The following is a 14,225-nucleotide window of genomic DNA, read 5'->3' as shown; positions in this document are numbered from 1 at the left end:
CTCTTATACTGAAGAGGTGAAGGTTGACAAAGAATACCACAATTCTGACGACGGAAGCTAAAGGTTGGGTCATTCAGACACCCACTGGACATCCGAGGGGTCTATGTAGAGGAGAAGAGAGGACTGGCCGTACTGAGTGAGTTAAAGCAGAAAGAGCTGATCCGTCTACTGGTTGAAGGCACATTCAGACCGATGTAACAGGGGGGCGGTGTCGGCTGGCTGGCCCAATTGGCTGCTGCTGCCCTGACCGAGATAACAACCAACCGCCACAGATGGTGGGGGTTTCCTCTGCCCCGTTGCAACGCCTTCAGCTTATTATATAATATCCCCTCCACTTGCACCTCACCGCTTTTTTTGGTTCTTTCTGGGGGGTTTTCCTCCCCCTCCCCCCTCTCCCCAGTGGGGCTGTGTGCCACAGCGGGTCAGTGTTCCCCCCCCCCCCCCACCCCCACCCCAAACACACACACACTGCCTGGCGCCAAAAGCCTGACACAGCGGGTCATACGTTGTAAAGTTGGTTGCCTGTCTGCGTTCATTACGTGACATGTGTACATGGAGAGGGTTGCTGAGTTAGTGTGTGTGTGTGTGTGTGTGTGTGTGTGTGTGTGTGTGTGTGTACCTGCCAGTCTGTCCCTCTTCTCCTATGTGTGTGTGTGTGTGTCTGACAGTATTTATTCCTTTTCCCCCTTCTTCCGTGTGTGTGGGTGTGTGTGTGTGTGAGAGAGAAAGAGAGAGAGAGAGAGAGAGAGAGAGAGAGTACCTAATTTTGTAAAATTGAATATTTGCATGCGCGCGTGCACACACACACACACACACACTGGTTATAGAAGCTTCCCATCTTAAAAAAGAAAATCATTATATTTTTTTCATGGGTTAAGTGCTGATTGTAAATAATACACAGGGCAAGATGGTGGAAATGGGTGGAACTGCACTCCTCTCATGTGAACTGGCTTCATTTATAACTGCACTCCTCTCATGTGAACTGGCTTCATTTATAACTGCACTCCTCTCATGTGAACTGGCTTCATTTATAACTGTACTGTTCTTCTCATGTGAACTGGCTTCATTTATAACTGTACTCCTCTCATGTGAACTGGCTTCATTTATAACTGCACTCTTCTCATGTGAACTGACTTCATTTATAACTGGAAAAGGGTTAACGTGACCTTCCCACATACCTTCTCCTCCACCCCCCCGACCCCCTCCCCTAAGGAAAAAAAAAATCATGTACTCTCCCATTGAGCCAAAGAATCTCTGTGCTACAGATAACAGACAGAGAAAACTATACTAAATAACCCATGTGTCCTTCATGTGATAAAGACATGATAGTCAACCAATCACCACTTACCTCAACACCCATCACGCTTGGAGCATGCAGGTAGGAGTAACGACAGATGACCTTTGCACAAGGCTGTCCTCTTTGAAGCATAGGTGCACGCCCCCCCCCCCCCCCCCTTTTTTTTTCTTTCCCAGCACATATCTTTCATGAGGACCAGCAACCTTGGGACTCTGCAGTCCTGACTCATACATGACATTGAACAAGCAGCAAGCTTGGGATGAAGTAATGTCAGCTGGTCACGTCAGCAAAAGTAACTTTGGGACTGTCTTTTTTGTCACGTGGTTCCAGTGCGTTGGTTCTTCGTTGTTTCAGCCGGTTTGGTGGGAAGGGGAACGGATAGTGTGTGGAACGTCTTGGAAAGAACTGTTTTCTTTTTGTTTTAAGCATCAGTAAAGCAGAAAAGATAAAAAGACATTAGGGTGAAAGTATAGCCTCGATTCTGTGAATCAGTGAGAAGAAAATACTAGTTGTGTTTAGAAAGCCAAACATGCCGGTTCCAGTGACTGTTTCAGGCAAGCCAGGTACGTGTGGATTTATATTCCAGCTTGACTGGCAGGGTTGACGTTTTGTGGAACGTTTCTCTGCACCCCTTATTTAGCTGTCCTGAATGCAGCAGTGCAAACTGAGGGGAAGTGAAGGCAGTTGTGGTCTCCAGTTGTGTGTCTGTGTCTTGCTACATTCACACTGCTTTGCCCTATGACATAGTTGAAACAAGCTTAGAGTCTGTAGAAGTAGGATTACTTTTCTCAATACAAAGGGACTTAATTCAAACCATTGCAGTTGAATTATGTGTTTTTGTATTTCTTTCTAGTTTTAATATTTCTCATCTTGTTGTGCCACTCGTTTTCGTATTCCATTATAGAATTGTTCTGGTCAAGTTGGAAAATTGCTCTGCGTGTGTGTGTGTGTGCGTGTGTGTGTGTGTGTGTGTGTGTGTGAGTGTGCTCACACGCATACTGTAAACTTCTTTATAAATACCCACCTCCTCTTTACAGAAAGTTCTCCCTGTAACTGGGGGTGGGCGTTAACTGAGTACTTTACGCTTTGCTGGAGCCCTTTCCCTGACTTTCACCATGCTTTTCTGGCCGGGCGTTCACTACATGCGCGACGGGCGCAATAGCCGAGTGGTTAAAGCGTTGGACTGTCAATCTGAGGGTCCCGGGTTCGAATCACGGTGATGGCGCCTGGTGGGTAAAGGGTGGAGATTTTTCCGATCTCCCAGGTCAACATATGTGCAGACCTGCTAGTGCCTGAACCCCCTTCGTGTGTATATGCAAGCAGAAGATCAAATACGCACGTTAAAGATCCTGTAATCCATGTCAGCCTTCGGTGGGTTATGGAAACAAGAACATACCCAGCATGCACACCCCCGAAAACGGAGTATGGCTGCCTACATGGCGGGGTAAAAACGGTCATACACGTACAAGCCCACTCGTGTGCATACGAGTGAACGCAGAAGAAGAAGAAGAAGACTACATGCGTGATCAGTCTCATGTGATGTGGTGATGCTGTCAGTAGGAAATTGATGGAACGAGTAGTGGATGTGTTTCTGTTTGAAAGTCTCCTCTCTCCTCGTCTCCTTGACTCCTTCAGTCATTCCTGTTTTCTTGTCTTTCTGACAGGCACTCCTCAATGTCGTCATCATCAGTTCTTTGTGCTGTGTGTGTTTTTGCCAGTTCAAAAGTTGATATGTTTTTCCTTTTTGACTGACACATGACAGGCTGACCTTGTCATCACCAGTTTTTTGTGATATGTATGTGTTTTCCAGATCAAGTTAATACATTTTTTTTCTTTTTGACTGAAATTTGACAGACTCTCCTCCATGTAGTTATCAGTTCTTTGTGATGTGTGTTTTTTTTTTTACCAGTTCAGATGTTACTTTACATTTTTCCTTTTTGACTGATGTAATTATGACAGACTGTCCTCCATGTCATCCTCAGTTCTTTGTGAGGTGTGTGTGTTTTTACCAGTTCAGGTGTTACTGTGATTTTCCTTTTTAACTGATATACAACAGACTGTCCTCCATGTAGTTATCATAGTTCTTTGTAATGTGTGTGTTTACGAGTTCAAAGTTAAACGCTATTTCTTTTTTCTGTCGACAGCTTCCCGACTAGGGCGGCGACCCAAGCGGTTGAAGGAGGTGGGAGGGGAGGGCAGCGGGGGGTCAAGGACGGGGAACCTGCCCATCGCCCCGTACCCCAGCCAGCAGGACATGAACCGGATGCGCATGGAGGACCTCCAGAAGGTGCTGCACAAGAGCGGGACCCTGAAGGAAGACCTCATGCAGGCCTTCCTCTCCGCGGCCAAGGCCAGTTTCCAGGAACATTCCAAGACGGGCGAGAAAGCCAAGGGCCACGACTTCCACATGGAACAGAGGACAGTAGCCATGATGGTGGGGGGTCAGAACCAGCCGCTGATGTCTGTGGCGGGTGGGGGGATTCCCGTCAGCTCCCCTAGCCTGGAGAGTCGCAGCGGTTCGGCGGACCTCAGTGGACCAGGTGTCAGCGGCGGTGGTGGTGGGAGGATGGAGGTGGTGGACTCTCCCTCCAGCCTGCAGAGCCCCGGGGGTTCGTGCATGACGGACTTCAACCTGGTGGCCCTGGACAGCTTCCTGTTTGAGCAGGGCCTGCCGGGCACGCCTGGGGGCAGCAGCCAGCAAATGTTGCTGGACACGGTGGGGGACCTGGCCCTCAGCAGCCCCTACAACCCCGGGGGGGCTGTCAGCCTGGACTCCGTGTCGGGGGCTGCCAGCCCTCAGTCCGACACCGGGTTGGGGTCACCCCTCATCCTGCCTTCCCCCTCCTCCACCCTCACCACCACCACCACCACTGCCAACGGCACGGGGGTTCTGGGAAGCGATACCTCATCCCACGTGCAGCACAGCAGTGGGCCAAGGAATAACGGCATGCTCAACCAGGGGCTTCAGAGCACGACGCAAGGAGCTCCCCCTCCTCCTCTTCCTCCTATTCCCATCTCCTCCTCTGGCCTTGTTCAATATCCCCACAGCCTCCCCCATCCCCTGCCTGTGTCCACTGCCTATGGCATGTCGGCCGGCCACAGTGAGATGAAAGTGGACATCAAGATTGAGCCCAGTGCTGGCTACCCCTCATCCTGTTCTGTCAAAAGTGAACCGGTGTCCCCCAGAACGCCCTGCACAAACCGGATGTTTAAATTCACGTCCAAAACCTTGACTGATGATGGGGGCTTTGACCCGCTTGTTGTGAGAGCCATCTTGAAGGAAGCGCGGCAGATTCCATCGGAAACGCGGCGACTGTTGATTGAGCAGGTAGCGTGGGCAACGTTGCTGTTTTCATTTCATCAGTGATGTCAGTCATAGAAATGATGTTTGGAATCATTTGTGTTTCAAATGTATGCTTTGGGGGCATCATCCATACTTTATGCTTGTAAATGCAAAACGAAAACAAAAAAAATGGGCATGCATAATTACACATACAGCAATCCAGCTAGAACGTTGACATACACGACCACCCCACACTCACTCTCACTCTCTCTCTCTCACACACACACACACACACACACACACACATTCACAAAGCTACGGAGAGAGAGAGGGATGGAGAAAAAGAGGAATTGACAGGTCATGATTTTCATAATTTTATACTTGTGACGTATTATTAGTTCAGAAATCACAATGTGGACATGCATCCAGTCGTTGTCAGCACTTCAGGTACACTTTTAAGGTCACTCAGGAGATAATCATAATGTCGTCCATAATGATGACCAGAGCCCTGGTGATGCTTGTGGTTATGCTGCAGCTTTTTACAGTTAAACAGAAATGATGTCAATGTGGAAAAGCTTGAACAGAAATCACAAGGGATATAGAAAGGACAAAATAGGTGGCAAATGACAGTGTTTAATATTTCATGAATGTTCATCTGCTGGAAATTGCTTCGTCAAATTTCAGTCTCAGTATCTTGTTAAAACCCCAGCCACCCATAGTGTGCTAAAAACTGTACATGGGCTGAAATAACCATCTCCCTCTTTGAAAAAAGAAGAAAATTGTCATGAACTGATGATAATGCAGTTTGCGATTTGTGATTGCATTGCTTTACATAACAGTGCAGGTTTAGATGCAGAAACAGTCAACAGACTGCCTGCTTCATGAGTCACTCATGAGTGTTGGCCTAGAGGTAACGCATCCGCATAGGAAGCGAGAGATTCTGAGAGCACTGGTTCGAATCCCATAATCGCGGCTCACCAGTATTTTCTCCCCCTCCACTAGACCTGGAGTGGTGGTCTGGATGCTAGTCATTTGGCTGAGAGGATAAACCGAGGTCCCATGTGCAGCATGCACTTTGTGCACTTAAAAGAAACCACGGCAGCAAAAGGGTTGTCCCTGGCAAAATCTAGAAAAATCCACTTTGATAGGAAAACAAATGAAATTGCAGGCAGGAAACAATACAAAACAAGAGAGGCAAGGCCTTCAAGACTGACTTGTGATTTGTATTGAGTATAATTTCAAAATGTAATGTTTAAGATGAGAAAGATCAGTTTAAAACAAATTAAGTCCCCTAGCATTAATTACAGAGTAATTTCCCGTTTTTACTATCTGCACAAAAAACGTTTGCAAAATAAATAAAACTTCCATGCTTAGCAAAAGAAATTCCTGTTTGAACAAAAAACAATAATAATGACTGCTCTTGTTGTTGTGTCAGAATATCAGATCAAAGTGCTAAGTTTAGATAATACAAAAAATATAAATATAACAGTAAATGCAGTTTGCATATAATTAGGCTCCTTTTTCTTTCTTTTTTTGTCTTTTTTTTTGTGCCCATCCCAGACGTGCAATATTGTTTTAAACAAGATGACTGGAAAGAACTGAATTTTTTCTATTTTTATGTCCAATTTGGTGTCAACTGGCAAAGTATTTGCAGAGAAAATGTCAATGATAAAGTTTACCACAGACACACAGACACAGACACACACACACACACACAGGCAACTGAAGACCGGGTTAAAACATAGACTCACTTTGTTTACACAAGTGAGTCAAAAATGGGTGGCGCTGTCAGTGTAGCGACACACTCTTCCTGGAGAGAGCAGACCGAATTTCACACAGAGAAATCTGTTGTGACAGAAAGAGGTTTCTAGAATGCATTGCAGTACAATACTCCACGACGCAGTGTCTTGTTTCAGAAGCTGTTTTTGTTCCCACCCCTAGCATGGTCCACCTAAACATGGGAATGGGTTTAAAGACCCCAGTGAAGGCCAACCCCCAATTTTAGAGTGAATTTGGTGTAAAGTAGGGGATGGGTGCTTCAATTGACTTACTGTAAGTACACCCTGGCTGTGCACATTGTGAATGCTTGAATGCATTATTATTATAAACATTATGCTTAGTTTGTCACCAAGTGAATTTTTTTTCTCAGTATATATATATATATATATCTATGCACCACTAATTTATGGTGAGCAGGTGTGTATCATGCAAACTTCATTATCTGATATTCACCTTTATCAAGACATTCAGCCATTTTCCTGCTATCCATTTTCATCAGCATGTGATAGTGCATTTTTATTCACCCAGTTAAAGAGTATGTTGAAGATGGCACTATTACCTCCCTTGTGGAGAATCTGGAATTGCTCTGTAATTATATGATATTAATGGATTTTGAGGGTCTTGGAACACGTGTGCGTCTGTGTGTGCGTAGCAAGACAAGTCAGATGTGATAATTATATAGATCTCTTTTCTCCTGGCGCCTTCTCCTATCCTGTTCCCAAGCATTGTGTGTCAGCTGCAGGCGGTGAGAGGGTGGAGGTGGGGAGTGCTGGTTGAAGAAGCTACACAGACTGATCTGTTCTGGGTCAGACAGTTCCATTCTGGGTCAGACAGTTCCATTCTGGGGTCAGACAGTTCCATTCTGGGTCAGACAGATCCATACAGATCCATTCTGGGGTCAGACAGATCCATGCAGATCCATTCTGGGTCAGACAGATCCATTCTGGGTCAGATCCATTCTGGGTCAGATCCATTCTGGGTCAGACAGATCCATTCTGGGTCAGATCCATTCTGGGTCAGACAGATCCATTCTGGGTCAGATCCATTCTGGGTCAGACAGATCCATTCTGGGTCAGACAGATCCATTCTGGGTCAGATCCATTCTGGGTCAGATAGTTCAGACTGGGAGGCTGCAGGGGTTGCATGGGGGGCGGGGTGGGGGTGGGGAGTTCTTCATCTGTGTTTTTATATATTGAAACGTGATGAAACTAATGTTCATTTTCTCAAGGAGGTGGTTTGCGTTCAGACAAATTCATATACGCTACGCCACATCTGCTAGGCAGATGCCTGACAGCAGCAAACTCGACGTGCTTGTCAGGCCTTGAGTGCATGTCTGTATATTTGTGTTCCTACCAGAGTGGATTTAAAAAAAAAAAATTTTTTTTTACATAATTTTGCCATAGGACAAAACTCATTGCCATGTGTTCTGTGAGTGAAATACCAAGCTTTTTAATGTTTTTTTTTCTGGGTATGTCTTTATGTCTTTTTTAGTAGTTTAAATTTTTTTTTTAAATTTCTTATGAGCATTTTTGTATATTTTTTGTAGCCTGTAATATTAGGGTAGTTGTGGGTGCTGTGTGACAGGTAGTTGTGGGTGCTGTGTGACAGGTAGTTGTGGGTGCTGTGTGACAGGTAGCTGTGGGTGCTGTGTGACAGGTAGCTGTGGGTGCTGTGTGACAGGTAGTTGCTGTGTGACAGGTAGTTGTGGGTGCTGTGTGACAGGTAGTTGTGGGTGCTGTGTGACAGGTAGTTGTGGGTGTAGTTGTGGGTGCTGTGTGACAGGTGTGGGTGCTGTGTGACAGGTAGTTGTGGGTGCTGTGTGACAGGTAGTTGTTGTGGGTGCTGTGTGACAGGTAGTTGTGGGTGCTGTCACTAGTTGTGGGTGCAGTGTGACAGGTGTGACAGGTAGTTGTGGGTGCTGTGTGACAGGTAGTTGTGGGTGCTGTGTGACAGGTAGTTGTGGGTGCAGTGTGACAGGTAGTTGTGGGTGCTGTGTGACAGGTAGTTGTGGGTGCTGTGTGACAGGTAGTTGTGGGTGCAGTGTGACAGGTAGTTGTGGGTGCTGTGTGACAGGTAGTTGTGGGTGCTATGTGACAGGTAGTTGTGGGTGCTATGTGACAGGTAGCTGTGGGTGCTGTGTGACAGGTAGTTGTGGGTGCTGTGTGACAGGTAGTTGTGGGTGCAGTGTGACAGGTAGTTGTGGGTGCTGTGTGACAGGTAGCTGTGGGTGCAGTGTGACAGGTAGCTGTGGGTGCAGTGTGACAGGTAGTTGTGGGTGCTGTGTGACAGGTAGTTGTGGGTGTAGTTGTGGGTGCTGTGTGACAGGTACTTGTGGGTGCTGTCACTAGTTGTGGGTGCTGTGTGACAGGTACTTGTGGGTGCTGTCACTAGTTGTGGGTGCTGTGTGACAGGTAGTTGTGGGTGCTGTGTGACAGGTAGTTGTGGGTGCTGTGTGACAGGTAGTTGTGGGTGCTGTGTGACAGGTAGTTGTGGGTGCTGTCACTAGTTGTGGGTGCAGTGTGACAGGTACTTGTGGGTGCTGTGTGACAGGTAGTTGTGGGTGCTGTGTGACAGGTAGTTGTGGGTGCTGTGTGACAGGTAGTTGTGGGTGCTGTGTGACAGGTAGTTGTGGGTGCTGTGTGACAGGTAGTTGTTGTGGGTGCTGTGTGACAGGTAGTTGTGGGTGCTGTGTGACAGGTAGTTGTTGTGGGTGCTGTGTGACAGGTAGTTGTGGGTGCTGTGTGACAGGTAGTTGTGGGTGCTGTGTGACAGGTAGTTGCTGTGTGACAGGTAGTTGTGGGTGCTGTGTGACAGGTGTGGGTGCTGTGTGACAGGTAGTTGTGGGTGCTGTGTGACAGGTAGTTGTGGGTGCTGTGTGACAGGTAGTTGCTGTGTGACAGGTAGTTGTGGGTGCTGTGTGACAGGTAGTTGCTGTGTGACAGGTAGTTGTGGGTGCTGTGTGACAGGTAGTTGTTGTGGGTGCTGTGTGACAGGTAGTTGCTGTGTGACAGGTAGTTGTGGGTGCTGTGTGGTAGGTAGTCGTTGTGGGTGCTGTGTGACAGGTAGTTGCTGTGTGACAGGTAGTTGTGGGTGCTGTGTGACAGGTAGTTGTTGTGGGTGCTGTGTGACAGGTAGTTGTTGTGGGTGCTGTGTGACAGGTGACAGACGCGGTGGTGGAGGCCCATGTGCAGACAACGATCAACACTCACAAGTCCATAGAGGAGGCCAACATGAAACTGCAGAAAGAGTTTCTGGATGGCGGACCGGTAAGGCGCTTCTTTTCCTTTCTCCTTTGGTCTTTTATTAAGTGCTGTACACTTCATGTGATGGTGGACCAGTAAGGCACTTCTTTTCCTTTCTCCTTTGGTCTTTTAGTAAGTGCTGTACACTTCATGTGATGGTGGACCAGTAAGCACTTCTTTTCCTTTCTCCTTTGTCTTTTAGTAAGTGCTGTACACTTACTTCATATGATGGTGGTCAGTGTCAGTTGCTCAAGGAGGCGTCACTACGTTCGGTCAAATCCATATACGCTACACCACATCTGCCAAGCAGATGCCTGACCAGCAGCGTAACCTAACACACTTAGTCAGGCCTCGAGAGAGAGAGAGAGAGAGAGAGAGAGAGAGAGAATAAATACATAAAAATATTACTTCTACTAATAATAATATTACAACAAAAAAAAAAGAAAAGAAAGATAAATGAGCAAATAAATGTGAAACATGCAGACACACATTCACACATACACACACACGCGCACACGCACACACACGCACATGCACACACACACACAAACAGATATGCAACAGACCTGCAGTTTCACAGTTATGAAAGCACAATCAAATACACATAAACGTACATGAGCACCAACACACACACACACACACACACACACACACATTACCCTGCACCCCCCTTTCCCCCCCCCCCCCCCCCCCCCCATCCTCCACACACTCATTTCTAGGCTACATATCGCAGGTTCCACACTTTGACTTTTCTGAGGATTTCCGATTTTCCTTGATGTAGGCCGCTCATCCTTGTTGCATTACCAGCAAGTCTGTCGGCTCGATGGACTGCCAGGTCCTTTTTTTCTTCCGGTTTTCTTTTTCTTTTAGTAAGTACTACTACAGTTGATATTACGGTGGACTGGAAGGCACTTTTTTCCCCTCCTGTTTTTCTTTTTCTTTTAGTTCTACAGATCATTAGGATTTACAAATTACAAACTGAAATTAGATGCCAAGAACTGTGTTGGTTTCTGATTGTTAAGGCTATAAGGTGCTTTGGATTGTATGGCATGCTTGTCTCCTGATTTTAATTAAAAGGGGGAAAAAAAACCTCTTTTGATTGGCACATTAAAGCACACAGAATTGCTTGGCACTCAGATTTTGTGGCTCATCAACAGGATGCGTCTTCAGCATGTGTTCCAGTGTGATGAAAAATTGATCCTCAGTTTGTGTTGTGGCTTCAAACTTGGTCAGTGCTACTACAGCCTGAAAACGCCCAGTTTGAAGTCTGATACTGAAAGTCTGTAGTTTCCTAAGTGTCCGTATCAAACATGGTGAGAAGTATGTCTGAGGTCACCTATGTTGCAAGCTTCATTGAAACTTCTCAAAGCGTTTTGCTTGTTTCTTTGAACTCCATTGAAGGGTAAAACTGTAGTTTCACCTTTTACCTCCATGAACTGGATTTTTAATGTATTCATTTGTAGCTCAGAGCAACTGGTTGACTACTCATGTTCATGCTATTAAATTTGGAAGTAAAAACTGTGATCATCGGTTAATCATTGAACCGGCAAAGCGAGTTCAGTCATAAAATCAGTATATGTTGTAGTGGTTAATGAATGTTGGAGTCTTGATGTCAGAAAATGAAATGTGTTGTTGACTCACACATTGCATGTATGATGAAATGATTATATGTTGAAGCTCTTCCAAACATGCTGTGACCTTTATGTGGACTGACCAATGCACAGGATGATCAGTGTTCTGAGTGTTAACATGGACAATGTCACTGACTGGAGACGTGTCTACATTGTAATCCTGAAGATGGATGCAAAAATTGATTTGGCCATAAATGAAACACAGGACTAATAGGCTGTCAGAAACGGAGTGAAAAATATTGCCTTGGAGCCTTAATGATAGTAATAATGTACGTTTGTATAGTGCCCTTTCGAGCTCAGGGCGCTTTACATGACGTGACAGCGTCACCCCCCACCACCCACACTGTCCCCCTTCCCTCCCCATCCCTTCAACCCCCCCCTTCCCCCCTTCTTATCTCCCTTCCCGCTCCTGTCCAAAGTCCAGTCTTTGAGGTCGCGCCGACACCGCGCCACCATCCCTCCTTCCACCCCCCTCCTCACCCCTACTCCCTAGTCGGCGCCTTTGGTCCGCGACACCGCGTCACTGATCCCAGCCATTGAAACACGTGCGGTTATGTGATGTCTGCCGCAATCCCCGTGCCGTATAAAGATGTCGGCGTGTTCAAAACATGCTAGTGTCGGCATGTCGGAACATCCCAGTTAGGCGGTCTGTCTTTCAAGTCATACCCCCCCACCCCCCCTTCCGTTTCCCCATCTCTTTGTGACGTAAACGGGTGAACTTGTCGTCATAGAATGTGTATAGACAAGTGGGTTGAATTGTGGCGAATCAGATCAATCTGCTGAATTGGACGAATCGAGATTAAGCAGTGAATCTGTCAGTCATTCATGTAGCGTCATTAGGACAAGCAAAGATTGGTTATTTCAGTTCAACTAGTTGGGGGAGTGAGTGTTGTAGCTTGCGTTAGTATGCACAGTATGTTGTGGGAAGGGATAAAACCAGTCAGCACAGCCAGTTCTCAGTTGTCTCCCAGAAGAACTGACTGACACAGGCTGACTGCCTGATCAGTGATGTGAGGAGCAAGGAAATCCCTGTTGGGCTGTGAGTACATGACTTTTAATGGTTTTATGCTATGTTGATAGCTTAGTTTTGTTGGGAACAATGTTTTGTGTCCGTGAACAGCCAGTTTGAGTTGATCTTGTGGTTTGTGGAAAGAAAAGGGGTTAGTGTGTTAATCATGACAGCTACCCTCTGAGGGAAGTACTGGCCTATATCTTTTGAATCCCCCCCCCTCCCCCCTCCCTCTTCTGTTTTGTTACAGATATCTTGTTCTGTATTTTTGATGTATTGCTTACTTGTTTTGTATATAGCAGGTGGTGTTGGTTCAGTGTGAACTGAACAGATCTATAGGCTAACACACTGTCATGTGTGTTGAGGGTTTTTCATGTGTGCATGTGTGTGCACATGGCGGTAACAGCAAGAGTTGTGGTAACATGTGTTGGAGTTGTGCTATGTGTCAGTGGTTTACTTTGTTCAGGCAAAGTGGGAAAGCACATTTTAATGTGATTAATGAGTTGGTAAACTATGAGAGCATTGAGGGTGAGTGCTATGTTGTTGCACATTGCTGTTTACCAGAGATATGTTGGAAGTAATGATTTCCACACATGTACTTGTGTTAGTGGGACACTTTGTGAAGACAAAGAGGATATTTGTTTGGTTATGGTAACACACAGTTTTATTGTATGATGCGTAACCTGAGTCGAACGCTCTGGGTTGTATTGGTCAGTCATAGGTATAGTGCACAGTATGGTATGTCACTGTTGGTGGCAGGTAAGTTTGATGAAGCTTGATTACCTCACATAGATTTATAGATCTATGTGTGAGAGGAGTGCATACTGGTAAGCACTAAGTAGGGTGAACTGCTTAGTGTGTGTGCTGTATTGTAAAGTAAACACTCTATAAAAACCACTCCATGTGGCCCTGCTATTGGTGTGAGGAGAGAGTGAGTGAGTGCATCATTAGTTGATCCTATATCCCCCTTTCTGCGCCCCTCTCTCTATTGGAATAGAATGGAACCACAACGCTTTCAGAACACAGTAGTTTTTACACATTCATGACCACTCTTTCTTTCCTATTCTTCCCCCCCCCCCCTCCGGACCCCCCCCTCTCTCATTGGTCATGCCATCAGAGTCGGCTGACTGGCATGGGTTGGTGTTTAAAGAAAAGGAAACTGAGAGTGGTAACAGATAAGTTTGAAAAAAGATGAGCTTTTACTGTTTTAGTGAGGAGCAAAAGGCAGAGTGAAACCGAAGATCACTAATATTTATTAGGGGCTGCAGAGAATTTTTTTTTTGGTTATATGATTTATATTTTTGATAGGGCCAGTATGCTTGCATTTCTGTAAGGTTCAGATTGTCATGTGTGGCTGACTTTCAGGATGCCAGCTCAGAGAAACTCAAGGCGGATGCAGCGTTCATGTGGCAACAGTTTGTGTCTGCAATGGTGCCAGAGATCACTAAGGTTGTCAAGTTCTGCAAGAAACTTCCAGGTGAGGGCTGCATTTGAAAGAGGTGTGTGTGTGTGTGTGTGTGTGTGTGTGTGTCTTTGTGTGTGTGTGTGTGTGTGTGTGTGTGTGTGTGTGTGTGTGTGTGTGTGTTAGTCTGTGTGTGTGTGTCTTTGTGTGTGTGTGTGTGTGTGTGTGTGTGTGTGTGTTTTTGTGTGTGTGTGTGTGTGTGTGTGTGTTTGTGTCTGTGTGTGTGTGTTTGTCTGTGTGTGTGTGTGTGTGTGTGTTAGTCTGTGTGTGTGTGTGTGCACGCGGGCGTTGGCACTACCCACAGATCTGAAGGAGAAGAGTTTGAAGAAGTGTTGTTAAAGTGCAGCTGACTGGATTGGTGTGAAGTGCTGTTGATGTCAGTGACGTTCAGTTGTGTGTGATCCTGTGCTGAGTGGTACTGTCGTTGTTTCGTCAGTGCCACCTGTTTTTTCTTTTCTATTCTTTTTTTTTTTTTTCGTTTGGTCTTTCCCTGCCGTATTTCTGTATTATCCTTGTGCATCT

General features: G+C 46.1%; 1 protein-coding gene across 2 annotated transcripts in view; it reads left to right on the top strand.

The window, feature by feature from the left end:
- Nucleotides 1-14,225, top strand: part of LOC143284606 (ecdysone-induced protein 78C-like) — a 125,757-nt gene that overhangs the window by 91,121 nt on the left and 20,411 nt on the right. The window contains exons 1-4 of one of the 2 annotated variants that reach the window (XM_076591439.1): nucleotides 1,535-1,860; nucleotides 3,442-4,625; nucleotides 9,518-9,625; nucleotides 13,607-13,718. In XM_076591439.1, the coding sequence (XP_076447554.1) occupies nucleotides 1,827-1,860; nucleotides 3,442-4,625; nucleotides 9,518-9,625; nucleotides 13,607-13,718 (1,438 nt within the window). In that variant the 5' untranslated portion in view covers nucleotides 1,535-1,826. Of the gene's footprint in view, nucleotides 1-1,534; nucleotides 1,861-3,441; nucleotides 4,626-9,517; nucleotides 9,626-13,606; nucleotides 13,719-14,225 lie in introns of those variants that run through there. The other variant, XM_076591438.1, reaches the window with a different exon arrangement.

Source organism: Babylonia areolata, chromosome 8, assembly GCF_041734735.1.
Source record: "Babylonia areolata isolate BAREFJ2019XMU chromosome 8, ASM4173473v1, whole genome shotgun sequence".
Lineage (NCBI taxonomy): Eukaryota > Metazoa > Mollusca > Gastropoda > Neogastropoda > Buccinidae > Babylonia > Babylonia areolata.
The sequence above is the reverse complement of the archived record's forward strand: the minus strand, read 5'-3'. Positions and strand labels throughout refer to the sequence as shown.